We start from the raw sequence: 18,637 nt of genomic DNA, 5'->3' as shown, positions 1-18,637 counted from the left end.
GTAAATATCGATGCAAAATAACTGTTGAGTTCATCTGCAACGGCAGCTGGTGTATGTAATACTATCCCCTTATGTAAAGATCCAATCTGGTTTGTCATGCTCTTCTTAGCATTTATATATGTGAAGAATTCCTTATTCCCCCTCTTTGCTCTGTTTGCTAGCGATTTCTCATAAACTGCCTTTGCCTATCGAAGCTTTTCTGTGGCTCTATTACAGATCATCTTGTAGCTGTTATAGGCTGCAATACTTTTTATTGCTCTGTAACTTTTCCATGCCACCTTTTTCTGCTCAAGTAATGTGGCAACTTCACTATTCTTCCAACTTGGAACCCTCCTCATGGGGTATTTTTTTAATGGTAAATACGCATTCAAGGTGTCTGAGATTAATGTTTTAAAAGCATACCACAGTTCAATTGTATTCATTCCCTGTGCGATATCTACCCAGTTAATATAATTTCATCACCTTAAGGCAATGTAATTTCCTTTTCTGAAATTATAACCCATTCCTTTGCCTTTTACTCTACTATCTCTCACTTCATCATCCACCGTAGAACTCCGTGATCACTTCCTGCTACTGGTACCTCTACTGTCAGCCCTGTTATGTCATCTGATTCATGAGTGATGATGAGGTCTAGAATATTCTTTTCTCTAGTACTTTCCCTGACAGGTTGATATAAATAACAGTCGTCTAGTTGATTTAAAAATTTTGTTCCCCATGTCGAGTTTCCTTCCCATTTACTCCAATCAATTAGAGGCAAATTGAAATCACCCATAATAAGACATTAACACTTACTTGCCCATTCCATTTGCATGTAGAGGCTTTCATCATAATCTTCACAATCACCTGGTCTGTAGATTACTCCTACTCGCATTATACCTTTGTTTCCAACTATCTCACTATCAGGTGTGGTCTCACATTGCTTATTAGCATTAGCATTAGTAGAGGCATTTGATGCAAAAAAGCAAGCTTATGCAGCATCAGCCAAAAAAAAAAAAAAAAAAAAAACCCACTTCCACTTCACCCCTCTGTTCGTTCAAAATACCTGTCCAGCTGAGCCTTAAACTTATTTAGGCTATCAACCTCCACCACAAAGGATGGCAGTCTGTTCCACCAACCAACCACCCGCTGGCTAAAGGCAAATTTCCGCACGTCTATCCTACATCTGTCTTTCCTCAATTTGAATTTATGCCCTCTCAGGTGATTTTTCTGAGCTAGAGGAAGAATCCCATCAGCATTGAGCATGCTTAAACCATTCAAGGCTTTATACACCTCTATCAGATCACCTCGCTGGTGCCTAGTCTCCAGACACTGTAATTTGCAAAACTTAAGCCTTTCTTCGTAAGAGCACCCCTTTGTTCCATTCACTAATCTTGTTGCCCTTCTCTGTACTCGTTCCAGCAGCTCTACATCCTTCTTGAAATGAGGCCTCCAGACCTGTATACAGTACTCTAGGTGTGGCCTGACCATTGCCTTGTACAATGGAATAATCACCTCCTTATCCCTGCTGGAAAAATTCCTGTATATCATTGACAATACTCCATGAGCTACTCTTGCAGCCCGTCTGCACTGTCTAGAACTTCATATCTGCCTGCACAATCACCCCAAGTCCCTTTCATTCTCTACCACTGTCAGTGTAGTACCACAGAGTTGATACGTTGCTCTGGGGTTGCTGTTTCCCATGTGTAGTACTTTACATTTGTCAATGTTAAACTTCATTTGCCACCTCTCAGCCCATCTGCTCAACCTTTCCAGATCCTGTTGCAGCAGTGTAGTGTCAGTAGTGTCCTTGACAACCCTGCCAACCTTTGTATCATCTGCAAACTTGGACATTAAGCTTGATATACCATCATCAATATCATTTATAAATACAGAAAACAATAATGGACCCAACACTGAGCCCTGAGGGACTCCACTAATAACATTAGTCCACGATGAGCAGTGTCCATTGATTACCACTCTCTGTCTTCTCCCACTCAACCACCCCTTTATCCATAGCAGCAATTTGCCTCCAATGTCACACTGCTCCAATTTGTGTAGCAGTCTTCCATGTGCAACAGTATCAAAAGCCTTTCTAAGATCCAAGTATATAATATCAAAGTTATTCCCTGCATCCAGTTCTTTTGTGACTGCATCATAGTATCCAATCAAGTTGGTCAGGCAAGACTTCCCCTTAACAAAACCATGCTGTGTCTGAGCTATAACTGAAGTCTTGTCTAAATGATCCTGCAGTGCTTCTTTAACCAGTGCCTCCATTAATTTTCCTGGAACAGAAGTTAAGCTCACAGGTCTATAGTTACTTGTGTCAGCCTTTGATCCTCCTTTGTGAATTGGGGTCACATTTGCACATTTCCAGTCTATGGGTATAGGTGATTATACTAGGGGATAATCACCTCCTTATCCCTGCTAGAAAAATTCCTCTATATCTTTGACAAGACACCATAAGCTACTCTTGCAGACTATCTGAACTGCTCAGAAAACTTCATATCTGACTGCACAATTACCCCCAGCTCCTTTTCATTCTCTACCACTGTCAGTGTAGTACCTGGCAAGAGAGAACCTGGCAATCATATACCGTGCAATGTTCCAACTGTTATCACCTATGGAGCCAGTGCGTGGTTCACCTGCTCGGCCATAGTAAGAAATAGGAATAAATTAGAATCGATACAAAGGACAATACTACTCACTATTACCAGAGCATGTCGCACAGTAAACACAACTGCACTACAGTTGCTGCCGGAGCTCTCCCACTTTACCTGGAAGTAGCCAAAAGAGGCTTATATCATAGATTTAAAAAAGGGCATAGCCACAGAATTTCTGGGGATAGCCCTTAATACAACCAACACCTTTAATGATGAAAGAAAAAGAATAGCCACAAAGCTCCACGAGCTACGGCAAACAAAGTGGTAGCAGGAAACCAGAGGTCTGGTTAACAAACGGTTTCTGCAATGGGTGTCAATGGTTAGCCCAAAGCCACCTAAGTGGTATGTCCCTGGACTTTTTACAACATTTATATTGACAGGTCACGGCTCCCTAAAGGCAAAACTAACCTCCTTAGGGCTGATTGATGACCCAAACTGCACTTGTGGCAAAACTGAAGACTGGGCACACATTCTATGAATGTATAATATATGACATCCCCAGAGCAGAGCTAATAGCACAGATTGGCCCCCTTCCCAGGGGAGAAGAACATCTGTTCATCATAGAAGAGGTAAATTATAAAGTTTTACATCTTTCACACAGAAAGTATTCGAAATGCGCAGAACAATCCAAAGAATGGCAATTCAACCCCCCCCAGCAATTAAACAATAATCAATAGTTAAATTTTCCCAAGTTTCCCACCACGCCCAGATGATGACTTAAAAACTGGCAGGATAGCAGTATTCTGTGCCCTGACAGAAACTCGACATGACAAAACTCCCCAGGACTACCCTGCCATGTGTAGGAACCTCGGGCCCACACCAAATAAGTAACCATGTAGGGCAGAGAGTGTACAGGCAGCCAGGGAAGCAGATTAGCTGAAAAATATCAGTAAGTTAGTAGCAAAGAGATGCAATGTAGAATGAAAGAAGAATGAATGAATGAGAATTAAAGATAGAATGAACAGGCTGGGCACTGAGTGAACTCAGTGCCCAGCCTATTCATTCTATTATGGTAAAAGGGAACAAATGTCAGTTTTCATGAAAGAAAGAGTGACCTACCATGAGGGAAGGAGAGAGAGTAATGGTAATGAGTAGAAGAGCAAACGTAATTGACCGAAAGAATACAAAGTTAAAAATCACTTAAATTACTTTATATATACTGTACTAACAATCATTTACTAACCACAAACACTATCACTGCATTCTCCCCTGGCCTGCAAAAACAAAACTTGCGGCTAGGCCTGCACCACAACTGAAAAATAACAGTAAGTTGAGGTGCCCAGAGAGTGCAATGCAGAAAGTAAGAGCCGAATAAATGAGATGAGAGCTAGAAGAATGAATAAAAGTGTAAGCGTGTGAGAAAAAGAACACAAACCATAAATGCTACAGTTAAGTATACTAAACCTAGTTTTAATTAGTATGTAAATTTACACTACACATCATTGAATCCCCTCCTGGTGTGTGAGAAAAAAGATGAGAGTTGAGTGAAAAAAAAAAAAAAATATATATATATATATATATATATAAAACTTGGAAAAAACAAAATTATAAAATAAGAAAAAAGTATTAAAAAAAAAAAAATGCAAGTAGAGTGAGAATGCAAATTATGAATGAAGTAAATGTGTGTCTCTCTCCCACCCCTTTGCCTGGTGAGTTCCCCATTGCCAGCTAACATATCCCACCACTGGAGGCGGGATGGGCAGCTTGACCTTCATACCGGATTCAACACTGCTTGGACATGACACCGACGAAGACATTCTGCGGCTTTGTTGCCAACACGCCATTGCCGATCTGAACTAGGTACTCTAACCCGGTTCCCTTTAAAACCCCATCCCCAGGCAGGGGAGAGAGGAGACAGGTCTCTGTCTCTGGTAGGGCTCATCTCCACTGACCTCTTTGGGGATGCCTACTCTATCGTCCCTATTCTTCTATCTGTTTTCCCCCAGTCTTCAGTCTCCCCCTATCACTAAACAAACCGAGTATACCCCTCAACAATGCCACCAAATTCTACCAGTTTCATGTAAATCTCTAAGACAACTAACAGTATTATCTTTCATCTAGCGTATAGCCTCACATGTCTAAATTTAATAACATCAAAATTTTGTCCGACCTATTACGCGTTTAACACATCTCTTCAGTGTTCAACCCCAACTAGCGATTGTTAGGAAACAGCAATCCCATTAAACATTAATGTCAAATGCATAATTTTTTTTTTTTTATTTTTTTTTTTAGGTCATAGCCACTGAAATCCCAGGAAACTAGGTGGCAGGACCTGCCAGAGCAATTTGATACTGGATACACCCAGCTAGCATCCACATGGCAAGGTATGAGCAACATCGGGCCCCACTAGGGGCCTGGCAGCCAATAAGCTGGACAAACAATGGGCACAACATATCACACTGCACAGACATGGCCCACACACACTTTCAGGTCTCTGGCTTGACAGTGTACTATCCTCGATACAGTGAAACACACACGGAGATAGGAGAAATACCAGGTGCCGTCTGACATGTACATACCTTGTCAGTGTAGTACCACACAGTTGATACATTACTCTGGGGTTACTGCTACCCATATGCAGTACTTTACATTTGTCAATGTTAAACTTCAGTTGCCACCTCTCAGCCCATCTGCTCAATGTTTCTAGATCATCTTACAGTAGAGTAGTGTCAATAGTGCCATTAACAACCCTGCCAACCTTTGTATCGCCTGAAAACTTAGACATTAAGCCATCAATATCATTAATAAATACAGAAAACAACAATGGACCCAACACTGAAAGCTGGGGGCCTCCACTAATAACATTAGTCCAAGAAGAGCAGTGTCCATTGATTACCACCCATTCAACCATCTTCAACATGTCTTCTCCCATTCAACCATCTTCAACAAAAGCCTTGCTAGTGTGGGAGTTACCAACCCCCAAGTTCCCAGTCAATATTTGGGAAATTAAAATCCCTCATTATCAGACAATCGGATTTACTGGCCCACTATTTCTCTGTACAGTTCTTCATTATACTCATCAGAGTCATTAGGCCCACACTCCTACTCACAATTTGGCTTTCCCAGTGCTTATGTCCCACTAAACTGACTCAACACTGCACTGTCCACCCATGTCCCCTGGCCACACTTTCTCAGATTTTGTGTGTTTCTTAACTAACAGAATAATCCCTCCTCCCTTCCCATGCTGTCTATCCTTTCTGTACATATTGTACACCCAAAATTCCAATTCTGCATTCCCTATATCTGTGTGACACCACATATCTGATATCCCAACAATATCTGCCTTTGATGTTTTGACCAGCACCTCACATTCATCAAATTTCTTTACTAAAAGAAAGGTGGGGGGAGAGAAGAAAGGATGAAAGGGAAAGAAATTTGGCAATGAAATGCACCCAGGCTATAAAATATGGCCTACGACACGTATTCACCCTCCTTTGAAAATGGTATTAACAAAAAGCTCCCATCAGGCTTTAGGACATCATCTCCCTTTAAACTTATAATTACTCCCCATGCAAGGATTTAGGACAAAAGCTTTCTTTTTCCTTCGTCCCCCTTCTAGATATATGCTATTTCAACACCTTCTGAATTACATCTCATCCGGATGCAGCCGTTCCTGAAGAAAACCTCAGGTAAGAGAATTCTTCTGCCTTAAAATATATAATATTTCTAAAATTTAATATTCCAAAAATATTTAAAAAATCTTTTTGGAAAAAATCCACAAAGTTTATTTTAAATCCATAATGAGATCGCAGATCCACTACAAGGAAAAATTACAATAAATTATTAGCATTTGTCCGACTTCACGAAAATTAGCAGGTCTCAACTACTCAAGTTTTCTGTCCAACTGTCTAACAAAGTTTCGAGACTTTAGGACCTCCATAGCTTTTTTACACTACATCAAGGTAAAACTTGCTGACGTTATGCCTGTCTCCTCCCTCTTTTTGTAATTTTATAATTTTGAAATTTTTGTAATTTTGTACACTTTTGTCATTTTTCATGACCATGAGATAAAAAAATTGAATAAATAATTCTATTTACACGTTCATCGAACATTTCTTTTTTGCTTCAATGAAATTCAGCGTGTATAGTTGTGCGTGCTACATAAGCATTCAGGGAAATTCCAACTTACGTAGTTCCACAGAATGCAACCCTTACACAAGTCCTTGATAAAGCGATGACAGAGACTAAATTCTGTGAATCATTTATTGCACAGTTTTCATATGTCATAAAAATCATTTCTGATGTAGGTGACATTTGTTAATTTCATATTTCGTTTGAAGTTCTGAAGGCAGAAAGGTTGTTCTTTACAATACAGTGTTTTCCCATTTATTGTGCAGCATACTCTCAGCTTTTTTTTTTTTAATTCAACACTGTTCATCTACTTTCTGTGCTGGTACAATAATCAGTGTCTGTTCAACATGGCATCGACAAATTTCATTAATGACAGCATTATTATTATGTTAATAGTATTTATAAGAGTAAGATATGTTAGTTTAATTTAATAAAATCTTTTTTATTTTTTTCATGCTAAATATGTTGTTAATAACAACATATTTATCTTATAAAAGTTTATAGATAAACATATTCATACCATTGGTATGAATATGTTTGTGGCTTCAAGGATAAATAAATCCTTTGAATATTTCCCACAGCATATTTGTATCAAACAGCATACAGTAGTGTCAAGTCCAAGAAATCTCATTCAATTATAGCCCCTCTCTTGAAATTGGAGCTGTGACCATGCAGAAACCTATTTTATTACCTTGTGTACTTTGCAACTCCTAATGAAGTTTTTGACAGAATTAGGCTCCTTAATGAGAACTACATCTAAAATATTAGAGCCTTTGTACTCTCTTAGATGCTAAAATAAGTAGCAATCAACCAATTGTTCAAAAACACTTATCATATAGTATATTTCCAGTCCACTTATTCCAATAAGTCTATAATGTAGTAAAACCTACAGGTTGAAGTTGCCTGAAATGAAATCATCATATTAGTAGCCTAATCAATGAGCCTAAAGAGATAAATGGTTGCAACCCCCTCTGTATCTTTCCTAAATACACAATATCTATTAAAATGAAATTCATTTAATATCAATAAGTGACATCATGTCTCAGTAACTTACTTGATCAAAAAATCAAATTCCTTTAATTTGTTTATTACCTGCTATTAATACATCTGTTTATGAAGTAACCTGTCATTACTACATAAACAAATTAATTTATGTCCTTTATTACTCTGAACAGCCCTGATACTCCTCATAGCTTAAAAGTGCTTTTCCATGTGGTGTTCGATTTTTGGTGGATTTTACTTCTATTATGGTTTCTGAGAGAGAGAGAGAGAGAGAGATTTTGTCAGATGCAAACTGACCTGAGCCAATAGTGTGCCAACTTCCCTAACCCCACACAAACTAGCAGTTTAAATGAACATTGCCTTTCTAAATTAAATCTGGCTTACCAAGGCCAGTCCATAAGCCTTGCAGAATCCCTTGAGACTCCAATCAATCCACAAAGCTTTTATTAAGAAATCCCTCCTGTCATGGCCAGGCAGAATTTACACAAAAATATTTGTGTAAATCTGCTTTGAAGCAGACATCAAATGTGATGTCAAGCAAAAGCAAAATCACAAAGTAAAATAACTTTGAATGGGTTTGGAACCTGTTTAGGACTTAATTACCTGTTATTGTAAACAACCTGCAAACAAACACTGAACTGATTTTGTTGATTTTTTTTATTAATAAAAAAAAATTGGTGATGGCCTTTCATGACAAGCCCTGCACTGGCTGTGTCAGCATTGGTCTGCCCCATGGCAGACCAATTTCATTCAATGTTCACATTGATCGCACTGAAACTGGAAAAAGTTTCTGGACAAAACCACCAGACTAAGTACAAGGAATACCCTTTCCCCTATCCGAAGAAGGCTAATCCTCTTGCTCAGAATAATCACCTGAGAGAGCATAAATTCAAATTGAGGAAAGACAGATGTGCGGGTAGTTGGTTGGTGGAACAGGCTTCCATCCTTTGTTGTGGAAGTTGATAGGCTAAATAAATTTAAGGCTGAGCTGGACAGGTATTTTGGAACAAACGGAGGGATGAAATGGGGGCTTTTTTTTTTTTTTGGCTGATGCTGCATAAGATTGCTTTCTTGCCCCATATGCCTCTACTAATGCTAATGAGGGATCTTCTTGAAACAGAATTTGACTCAACAGATGTAGGCCACAAATTATGGGATGGATATTCCCAATATTCTAATACCCAATGACCTTTCTAGAATCAACTTACCTTTTAAGAATGAAACACCAAATTATTACAAAGGTTTACAGAAAGTTGGCAAATTTGGGAGTTATCCTCAACTGTTAATTATTCCACCCCTCTTCCACAAAAATAAGGATTATCCACTCCTATGTCTGTACTAGTAAGAAAACTTCTGCCCATCTAGAAAATACATCTGGATTGCCTAAAATGGTCAAAGGCTTCAGTCAGGTGATCTACTAATAGAAATGACTCAATCCAAATATTCAGAATACTTATTAAAACTTACATCGTTACATAGACTCCCAGTTCAAATTTCTCCATATGCCACTCTGAACTCCTGAAAGGGAGTAATCAGTGAATGGATGGATTCAGTAGATTCACTGAACTGTTCAGAAAAGGAAACAGTCTAAAAATTACAAAATCAAAAGGTAATATAAGCAAAACAGATAACAATCCAAAAAGATGTTAATGTAATATCAACACGCAACATCATTCTGACTTTTAATTCACCAAATATGCCAACTTCAGTCAAAACATCATCATCATCAGCCATTTTCAATCCACTGCAGGATGAAGGCCTCTCCAGCAACTTTCCAGTTCCTTCTGTTTTGAGCACTGGCCATCCATTTTCTACCCAAAAACTCATGAATTTCATCTATCCATCTCCGCCTTTGTCTTCCAGGTTTTCTTCTAGCTCCTCTTGGGTACCATTCTGTTATTTTCTTAGTCCATCTGTCATCATGTCTTCGAGCTATGTGTCCTGCCCAAGACCATTTTAGTTCTTTAGTTTTGATAAGAATGTCCTTTACTTGAGTTTGCTGCCTAATCCATGTGTTTCTCTTCTTATCTAACAGTCTGATTCCCAATATAATTCGTTCCATTCTTCGCTGTGTAGTTCTCAGTTTCTCTTCCATTCTTTTGGTGAGTGCCCAAGTTTCACTTCCCTTGAGACTCCAATCAATCCACAAAGCTTTTATTAAGAAATCCCTCCTGTCATGGCCAGGCAGAGTATACATTGATTGATTATTTTACGTTTCAGACAAACTGGGATATTGCTCTTCAGTATGTGACTATATTTCCTGAATGCTATCCATCCAAAATTTATTCTTCTCTTGACTTTCAGCCATTTATCATTATTACAGCTAATAACTTGTCCCACATAAGTATATGACTCCACCTTTTCAATTACTGCTCCTTCAATCATTATTTCCCTTTCCGTGGAATACTTGTTCATCATTACTTTTGTTTTAGCCATATTCATCTTTAGTCCAAAATCCTTACTAACTGTGCATAACTGATTAAGATTTTCCTCTAATTCTTTGGGATCGTGGCTTATGACCACAATGTCATCTGCAAATTGTAAATGGTTTAGGTACTCTCCATTCACATTGACTCCTTTCTGCGACCAGTTTAATCTTCTGAAAGCTTCCTCAAGGGCAGCATTAAACAGCTTCGGAGATATTGTGTCTCCTTGTCGAACTCCTTTCTCGATTTTAAATTTGCTACTGTCTTTGTCTAGTCTAATAAAGGAGGTAGCACTCTCATATATTTTCTTCAAAATCATAATATATGGGGTATCTATGCCTTGTCTTTCCAGTGCCCGAAACATTGCCTTATGCTGTATGGAGTCAAATGCCTTTTCATAATCCACAAATGCCAGGCATAATGGTGTTTTATATTCATTTGCTTTCTCCATTAGCTGTGATATTACGTGAAGGTGATCCATAGTTGAGAATCCTGTCCTAAAACCAGCTTGCTCTTTCAGTTGATTCTCATCAAGTATTCTTTCTAATCTGTTAGTAATGACCCTTGTGAACAACTTGTAGATGTGGGATAACAAGCTAATTGGTCTATAATTTCCAATTTCTGATTTATCTCCTTTCTTATGCAGCAAAACTATGATTGCATTATTCCACTGCTTAGGCGTCACACCTTTTCTAATGCACTTTGTGAAGAGCCTTGCCAGTTTTTGTGTTATGTCTCTTCCTCCCAATTTTAACAACTCTACAGTAACTTCATCTTCCCCCGGGGCTTTCCGATTCTTCATTTTCTTCAATGCATGTTCTACTTCATCAGGAAGAATATCGGGTATGTCATATGTGTTGCTACTTTGCAATCCATCCTCCCCACTGCTGGTATCATTCCCTCGCTCCTTGTATAATTCTCTATAGTAGTCTTCTGCTATTTGAATTATGCCTTCTCTGCTGTTTATAAGTACACCATTGCTATTCTTCAGTTTCAGTATCATTTGTCTTTCTGTATTACTGCTCATGGCTTCTGATTTAAATCCTTTGTTTTCCCTTAATGCTTGTTCTACTTTTCTTGTGTTAAATCTTCTCATGTCCTCTCTGAGTCTCTTTCTAATGGCTTTGCATAACTCAGTATACTCAATTTTCTCCCTGTCAGTGTTTTTCTTGCTCTTCATTTGTCGTCTTCGGTTCATCATGACAAGTGTTTCTTGACTAATTTTTTCTTCTTTGGATTTCTGTTTCCCTATAGGTTTCTTGGGCTTTATCACTTTCAGAAAGTTGTAATATTCCTCGTCGATATCTTGGTCCTGAGCAGTCTGCAGAAGCTCAAACTTGTTCTTAAGTTCCAGTACTTACTACTTTTTCTCCTCCTCTGTTATCTCAAAGACCTTTGTATTATTTACTCGAGTCAGTTTTTTCCTTTCCTACATCTATATCAAGTGTACATCTTACCATTCTGTGATCACTTCCAACATTTACCTTATTCAGGACGGTAACATCATTCACAATATATCTTCTGTTAGTGAGGATGAAGTCGATTTCATTAGTTGTTAATCCATTTGGACTCTTCCATGTTCACTTTCTGTTCACCCTTTTCTTGAAAAAAAGTGTTCATTACTGACAGTCCTTGAGATTCCGCAAATTCCACAAGTCTTTCACCTCTTTTATTTCTTTCACCAATTCCAAAATTTCTTATAGTTCCTCTTTCCTCTTTTTGCCTTTTTCCAACCTTAGCATTGAAGTCGCCCATAATAATAGTGTAGTGGGTTTTCTGCTCATCTAGAAGACTCTCAATTTCGGTGTACATTTCTTCAACCTCTTCATCATCATGGCTCGATGTTGGTGCATAAATCATTATAATCTTTAGCTTATACCTCTTAGAAATCTTGAGTATTAGTCTTGACACCCTTGGTGATGTACTTTTGAATTCCAAAATGTTATTTTTAAAATCTTTATGGACCAGAAACCCAACTCCACCTTCACTCCTTTCACTGTTTCCATTGGTGTACAGCAGATTTCCACTTGATAAACTTATAAGTGATTCATTTCTTCTTCTTGTTTCAGCCAAACCGATGATATTCCAATTCACATTTTCTAATTCCTTTTCCAGCTCTAATATCCTGTCTTCATCGATGTACTTTTAGTGATTTGTACGATGAGTGATCGTACGTTATAACAGGCCAAGTTCAGTTTCCATGCCAAAGCAGGATACTTAAATTGCAGTTTGACCATGCATCCCTAACCTTTTGCAAAGTTACAAATGTCAGAAATTTGGACAATCCCAGGCAGTTTGTTGGAATGACACCACTTGTGCAAATTGTGGATCCCAAAATCATGCACTACCACATCTCCACAATGTTCCAATTGCAAGGATAAATATGCTGCATTCTCAAAAGCATGCAATTTTTTGAAACAAGAGAAAAAATTCAAGAGTACAAGATTTAAAATAAAGTAACCTACCAAGAAGCAAGAAAACAAGTAAAATCAATTATAACAAGATATACAGTGGCAGACAAAAAACTGCATCACTTGTGAATTTTGCTACTGCAACAGGATCAAGAAAAGTTGGACAGATGGGCTGAGAGGTGGCAACTGAAGTTTAACATTGACATATGCAAAGTACTGCATATGGGTAGCAGTAATTTACCAACTGTGAGGTACAACTTTCAGAGTAGTGGAGAATGAAAAATACCCAGGGGGTAATTGTGCAGTCAGATATGAAGTTTTCTGAGCAGTGCAGGCAGGCTGCCAGAGCAGCTCATGAGGTCTTGTGAAAATGATATACAGTAATACCCCGAAGTTACGCGATAGGTGGGTCCGACAAAAATCACTTAAGTCGAATTCGCGTAAGTTGGGGTACAACTTTGCATATAAATACATATAAATTTTGCTTAATTGGGACCGAGGACTAACAAAAACACTAGTTTAGAAGAAAAATATTTAATAAAATTGCAGTTCTTTATACATATTAATACAAAATATGTATTAAAAAAATAAATGAGTTACGTAAAAAATTTATTTCTATGTCGATGGCTTCATAAAATCTAACAAATTCGCCTGACGACACAGCGCCTTCTTTTTTTCATGCAGAATTTCTTCATAGCAAGCTAATAAATTTTTTATTCCTTGCTTTATAGCTATAACGCATTCTTCAATTGAGCTGAGACCTTCTGTCAAGCTTGCAATTGTCATGTGCGTTATGTGCTTTTCTGGTGGAACTTGGTCTGAAATGTCGGATACTTCAGTGCTCACGTATCTCTATGAGCTCATTCATTGTCAGCTCCTGACTATGTGAATCCAACAGCTCGTTGACATCATCACCATTGACTTCCAAATCTAATTGCCTGGCAAGATTAACAACTTCTATCACATGAGCGACATGATCAGTTTCTGGCGTTGTTTTCGTCTCGGTTTTGAAAAAAAAAATGAACAAAATTACTTCCAGACACCATTTCAATGTTTTTTGTGAATTTCATCCCAAGATTTTTCAATGATTCTTACGGCATCTAAAAGGTTGAATTGTTTCCAAAAGTCTTTAACAGATATCTCACTATTTTGTCTCATAGCTTCATTCAGACATGCAAATTAACGCCTCGTGTAGTAAGCCTTGAATGTTTTGATGACTTTCTGGTCCATCGGTTGAAGCAAGCTAGTTGTGTTTGGAGGCAAAAACACAACTTACACACGTGGGTCGAAATTAATTAGGGTGGCAGGAGGGTGACCGGGTGCATTGTCAATAAGAAGCATCACTTTAAATGGAATCTGTTTAGACTTGCAATAACGTTCGACTTCAGGTATGAAATGGTGACCAAACCAGTCCCCAAAAACGGAAGCTGTCACCCAAGCTTTATGATTTGACTTCCAAATCACTGGTAAGCTAATTTTAGATATATACCAAACGAAAAAATCAAGAACTGCGTAACTCCGAGTTTGCACAAGTCGGGGTAGCGTAAGTCAAGGTATTACTGTATAGGAATTTTGCTAGCAGGGATAAGGAGGTGATTATTCCTTTGTATAAGACATTGGTCAGGTGTGCATACAGGTTTGGAGGCCTCATTCTAAGAAGAATGCAGGGCTGCTGGAACGAGAACAGAGAAGGGCAATGAGACTGCTTAAGGGAACAAAGGTTCAGGAAATAATGACATTTTATTATTTCCTGAATCTTACTCTTACCAAGAAAGGCTTACCAAGAAAGGCTTAAATTCTGAAAATTTCAGCATCTGGAGACTTGGCATCTGCATGGTCATCTGATTGAGGTGTATAAGGCCTTGAATGGGTTGAACAAGCTTAATGCTGATGGGATTCTTCCTCTTGCTCAGATTACGCACCCAAGGGGGCATAAATTCAAATTGACAAAAGACAGTTGTAGAATATATGTGCAGAAATTTGCCTTTAGCCAGTGGGTAGTTAAATGCTGGAACAAACTTCTTCCATCTGTCATTGTGGAAGTTAATAGCTTAAATAAATCCAAGAAAGAACTGGACAGACGTTTACCGCAAATAGATGGGTGAAATGGGAAGCATTTGTTGGGGTTTTTTTTTTTTTTTTTTGGCCGCAGATGTATGTATAAACTTGCTTTCTTGCATCATATGCCTTTACTAATGTCCCTGAATTTTTTCTCTCCTTAAAATAAATTCAAATATATGACCACTTTCGGGATAATTTTGCTTACTGCAATTATCCTGAAAGGCACAAATGGCCTGAGTAGCCCTTGCACCAGGAAACTCTCGTAACAAAAATAACAACATAAAACAGCTAACACTAAAGAATGGTTACCCAACAATGTCATCAAGAATGATTTAGAAGATAAGATTAAGGCTTATAAAAATAAACTTTCAAACCTAACAACAAATTCCAATCACCAGATCATTCAATCTAGAAATAAGCTGATGGATATCAAAAGAATTGGGATTCTTGAATTACCTATTATACAGGATCTAGTTCCCTGTTGGCCTTATAGAACCCTATAGGCCCACTTTATAAAATTAATTTGCCACTATAGAGGAGTTTACATAGGAGAATGTTCTTTTACTCAAATAAAAGAACATTCCAAAGATGGAGTATGGATGTATAATCAAATCAGATCTAGCCATTCATAAATTGCAATTCAGAATGGGATCAGTTCAGTATCTATCCTTTCCACTGATAATACTTACAAAAAAAAAAGGTTTCTAAAAACAACCATTCTATATCAAAAGCTACAGAAATGAAACCATCAATATGATGAGGAACATTTAGAGCTGTTTGGGATGCAGGCATTATTTTTGGAGAATAGTGCCTACATCCCAATAAAAGAGAGTCCAATAAACCCAAAAAAATGTAAAAAACAGCCTAATCCAGCAAAGTCTAATGCAAACCATAACCAAAGGAGAAGTGGAATCCACTGAGAAGACAGATCTGATTATTCAGCAAAACTTCAACAAAGAAAAGACATTTTTCATGTTAGTGGTTCTCATTAAAAAAATAATACAATAAATACTATGTACATTCATTATACATACTGAATTATTATTAGATACATATTTAAATTTACAAATATTGGCTTGAATACAAAATTAGAACTATTATTATGTACTAGAGAAACTATATATTATCAACATATATTGAAACTATATATTACCAACATATTATGAACGATATATTATCAACAATATAATGAATATATCACAGTCTTAGTGTGCGTGTGAGATCTTACGATCTTTGTTATGTTTATTTTTTGATGAGAGCAGGTTAAAAAATACAAAATGTTCAGGGACTGAGGGAGCAAGGATCTCAAGAACCTAAAATTATTCAGTTAATGTTTTATCATTGATTTTTTATCTATTTTAATTTTTTATCTTTATTTTCATTTTATTTTATTGAGTTTTCATTTATTTTAATATGATACAGACATTACAGTTAAGAGTTCGAGCCTATACCCACAAAATAAGGAGGATGCGGAAAGGTCAGGGAATGACCACTGCATATCCCCGGAGCAATATGGTCTTAGTTGCTAATGCTCCTAAAAACCAAATAACAACATTACAGTTAAAATTTTATTGTTCATTTTTACTGTTTTTAATGGTCAAGTTCTTTAAGAAGATTTAGATTTACCGAAGGGTTCCACAAACAAAAAAAAAGTTCGAAAAACACTGGTCTAAAAGAAATATTAACTTACTTGCATATGTTTCTAACTTTCTTCATGATTTCTTGATCTAAAATTTTTTTCCCACTTGTTGTCAAGGTATCAACATATTTTGAAAGCTCATTACACTGAACGAAATCCAAGCCAGCCATTTTCATCTACTAAAATCATCATTAAAAACATGTTAATATTACGAAACCACTACAAAAATAAAAATAATAAAAATTTTTAAATAATATATTAAATCTCAAAAAAAAAAAAAAATGAAAATGAAAAACAATAATACTGTATAAGCTTTCAAACTGTGTCTACATGCAAAATTTTAAACACACACACACCTCGAAGGAAAGCACCCTATGTTTCTTTCAGGGGGAGGGGGTATTTAAAATTTTGTGTTTAGAAACATCGTGCGTAATTTACAGAAGGATGTTTTCTAAAAACATCAACGTATTAAAAAACAATTTGGCCCATGTATTGACAATCACATTGATCTTTAAGAATCCATTGGAAAAAAAGAGTGCCATTCTTTCTTCATAGGTTGTTTGAAGTCCTTTAATCTCTTTTTTGTGACCACCAGGATTTAACCTGCATAGATATTGAAAGAGTCTTAAGTTTGTACTCGGATTATCAGGGTGCATATATTCCTGTTTGCACTAGCACATCCAGGGCCATCAGTAGAGAAGACAGGAAATTATACTGCTCAATTACCAGAATACAAAATTTATACCCTTCAATTTATAAATTTACTTTCCTTCTACTAAATATTTCAACATTCAGAGCAATTAGCACCTGAAGCACAGGAATATATTTCTATCCTAAATTCGCCTTCCATTTGCAAAAATTGTCATACAACTATCTTTGACTACAGCACATATTTAGACAAAGCAAATAAATAAAAGTGAGTGTGTGTGTATACATACACAAACACTCACCATCTGTTCTACCATTAAGGCCTGACGTAGCCCAGTGGTCAGGAGCAAGAGTGCATAGCACGCGTTCCTTGAGTGGACCGGGGTTCAAGCCCGTGACTACTAAATACAATAAATATGTGTATTGACAATTTATTATAAACTCTACTGACTTGGTTGTCATGCTGGGGTATAAACAGAAAATTTATTTATTTATTTTATTTATTTAATATCCAGACACCTGCATATCAAACAACTAACCTTTATAATAAAAAAAAAAAGGTAAACTGCAGCCATTATCAACCCATTGCAGGATGGAAGCCTCCTCAACAATTCATGCTGAGGGAAATGAACCAAAAATTGCCATGCTGGTCCAGTGCGGGTTGGCAGATCAATCGTATTTGGCAGTCAGGGGCTTGAACCCTGATCTACTCAAAGAGTGGGTGCTATTGCACTCCCACTCCTGACCACTTGGCTACAACCTAACCTAACCTTTATAATAAGAAAACTAATAATGCATGCTAAACTTTAGCCTTCATGAGAACCTCTACTCTACAGGGAACACTCTTCAACAGATTTTTTATAAATATCCTTCAATATTTTCCACTATTTGGCCTTCAAAGTGGCAATTAGTTCAGCTTTGTTTCTAGGTTTAGTTCAGGCAATTAGTTTCACATACCCAACGATCCAATTTATCCCAGAGTTTTTCTATATGAGTGAGGTCAGGGCTCTGGGCCGGCCAGTCTAACTTTTCAATGCTCATGCCCTCAAACCAGTCTGTCACAATGTAAACATTATGAAACTGAGTGATATCCTGTTGATAAAAGTATGGGCCTTCCTCTACATACGTAGCCCATTATTGTCCAGGACAAACATCTAGATCTGCCAAACAATAAAAAACAGCCCCAAACCATCATGCTGCTTAAACTTCATTGTCAGGATGATACAGTCCAGCAGGTAGCTTTCTCCAGGAATCTGCCATGCCGAGGCCCCAGTGTCACAGTGATTGACAATGAATGTGCATAACTTGTCACTCCAAAGTACAGCTTTCTATTAGTCTATGGTCTAAGAACAGCAGGCCTTACACCAAATTGGAATTAGTCAATGATTGATGGCTTGTGAACAGCTAAACGACCAGGATGAATCACACATGCAACACCTTGCCACTTATTACAGCTGACATGTCCCAGTCTTCTCACTGAGAGTTTGCATCCTACAATGTTAACTTGCATTCTAAGTGAACAACTCTTTGCAGAACTCTCCTGTCACATTCTATCAGCTTTAGAGGTTTTTGGATCATGTCATGACTGTCTGAGCACAAGTCTGCTTCCATTTGCAGATCAAATCACCAATATACTGCCTCCTCAAAGGCCTAGAAGCATACTTATAGATATTAATGGTAGGGCAGTGCACATATTCATTTTTAATCATTTGTCTTGTCTAAACATTATGTTTATATACA

General features: G+C 37.4%; 1 protein-coding gene across 2 annotated transcripts in view; it reads right to left on the bottom strand.

Moving 5' to 3' along the window:
• Positions 1-18,637, bottom strand: part of LOC150078544 (UV-stimulated scaffold protein A-like) — a 418,082-nt gene that overhangs the window by 386,816 nt on the left and 12,629 nt on the right. The window contains exon 2 of one of the 2 annotated variants that reach the window (XM_090384753.1): positions 16,301-16,428. In XM_090384753.1, the coding sequence (XP_090240879.1) occupies positions 16,301-16,425 (125 nt within the window). In that variant the 5' untranslated portion in view covers positions 16,426-16,428. The remainder of the gene's footprint in view (positions 1-16,300; positions 16,429-18,637) is intronic. The other variant, XM_090384754.1, reaches the window with a different exon arrangement.

This window comes from Mastigoproctus giganteus, chromosome 11, assembly GCF_048544385.1.
Source record: "Mastigoproctus giganteus isolate SK-2022 chromosome 11, ASM4854438v1, whole genome shotgun sequence".
Taxonomy (NCBI): Eukaryota; Metazoa; Arthropoda; class Arachnida; order Uropygi; family Thelyphonidae; genus Mastigoproctus; species Mastigoproctus giganteus.
This window is presented reverse-complemented; position numbering and strand designations above follow the sequence as displayed.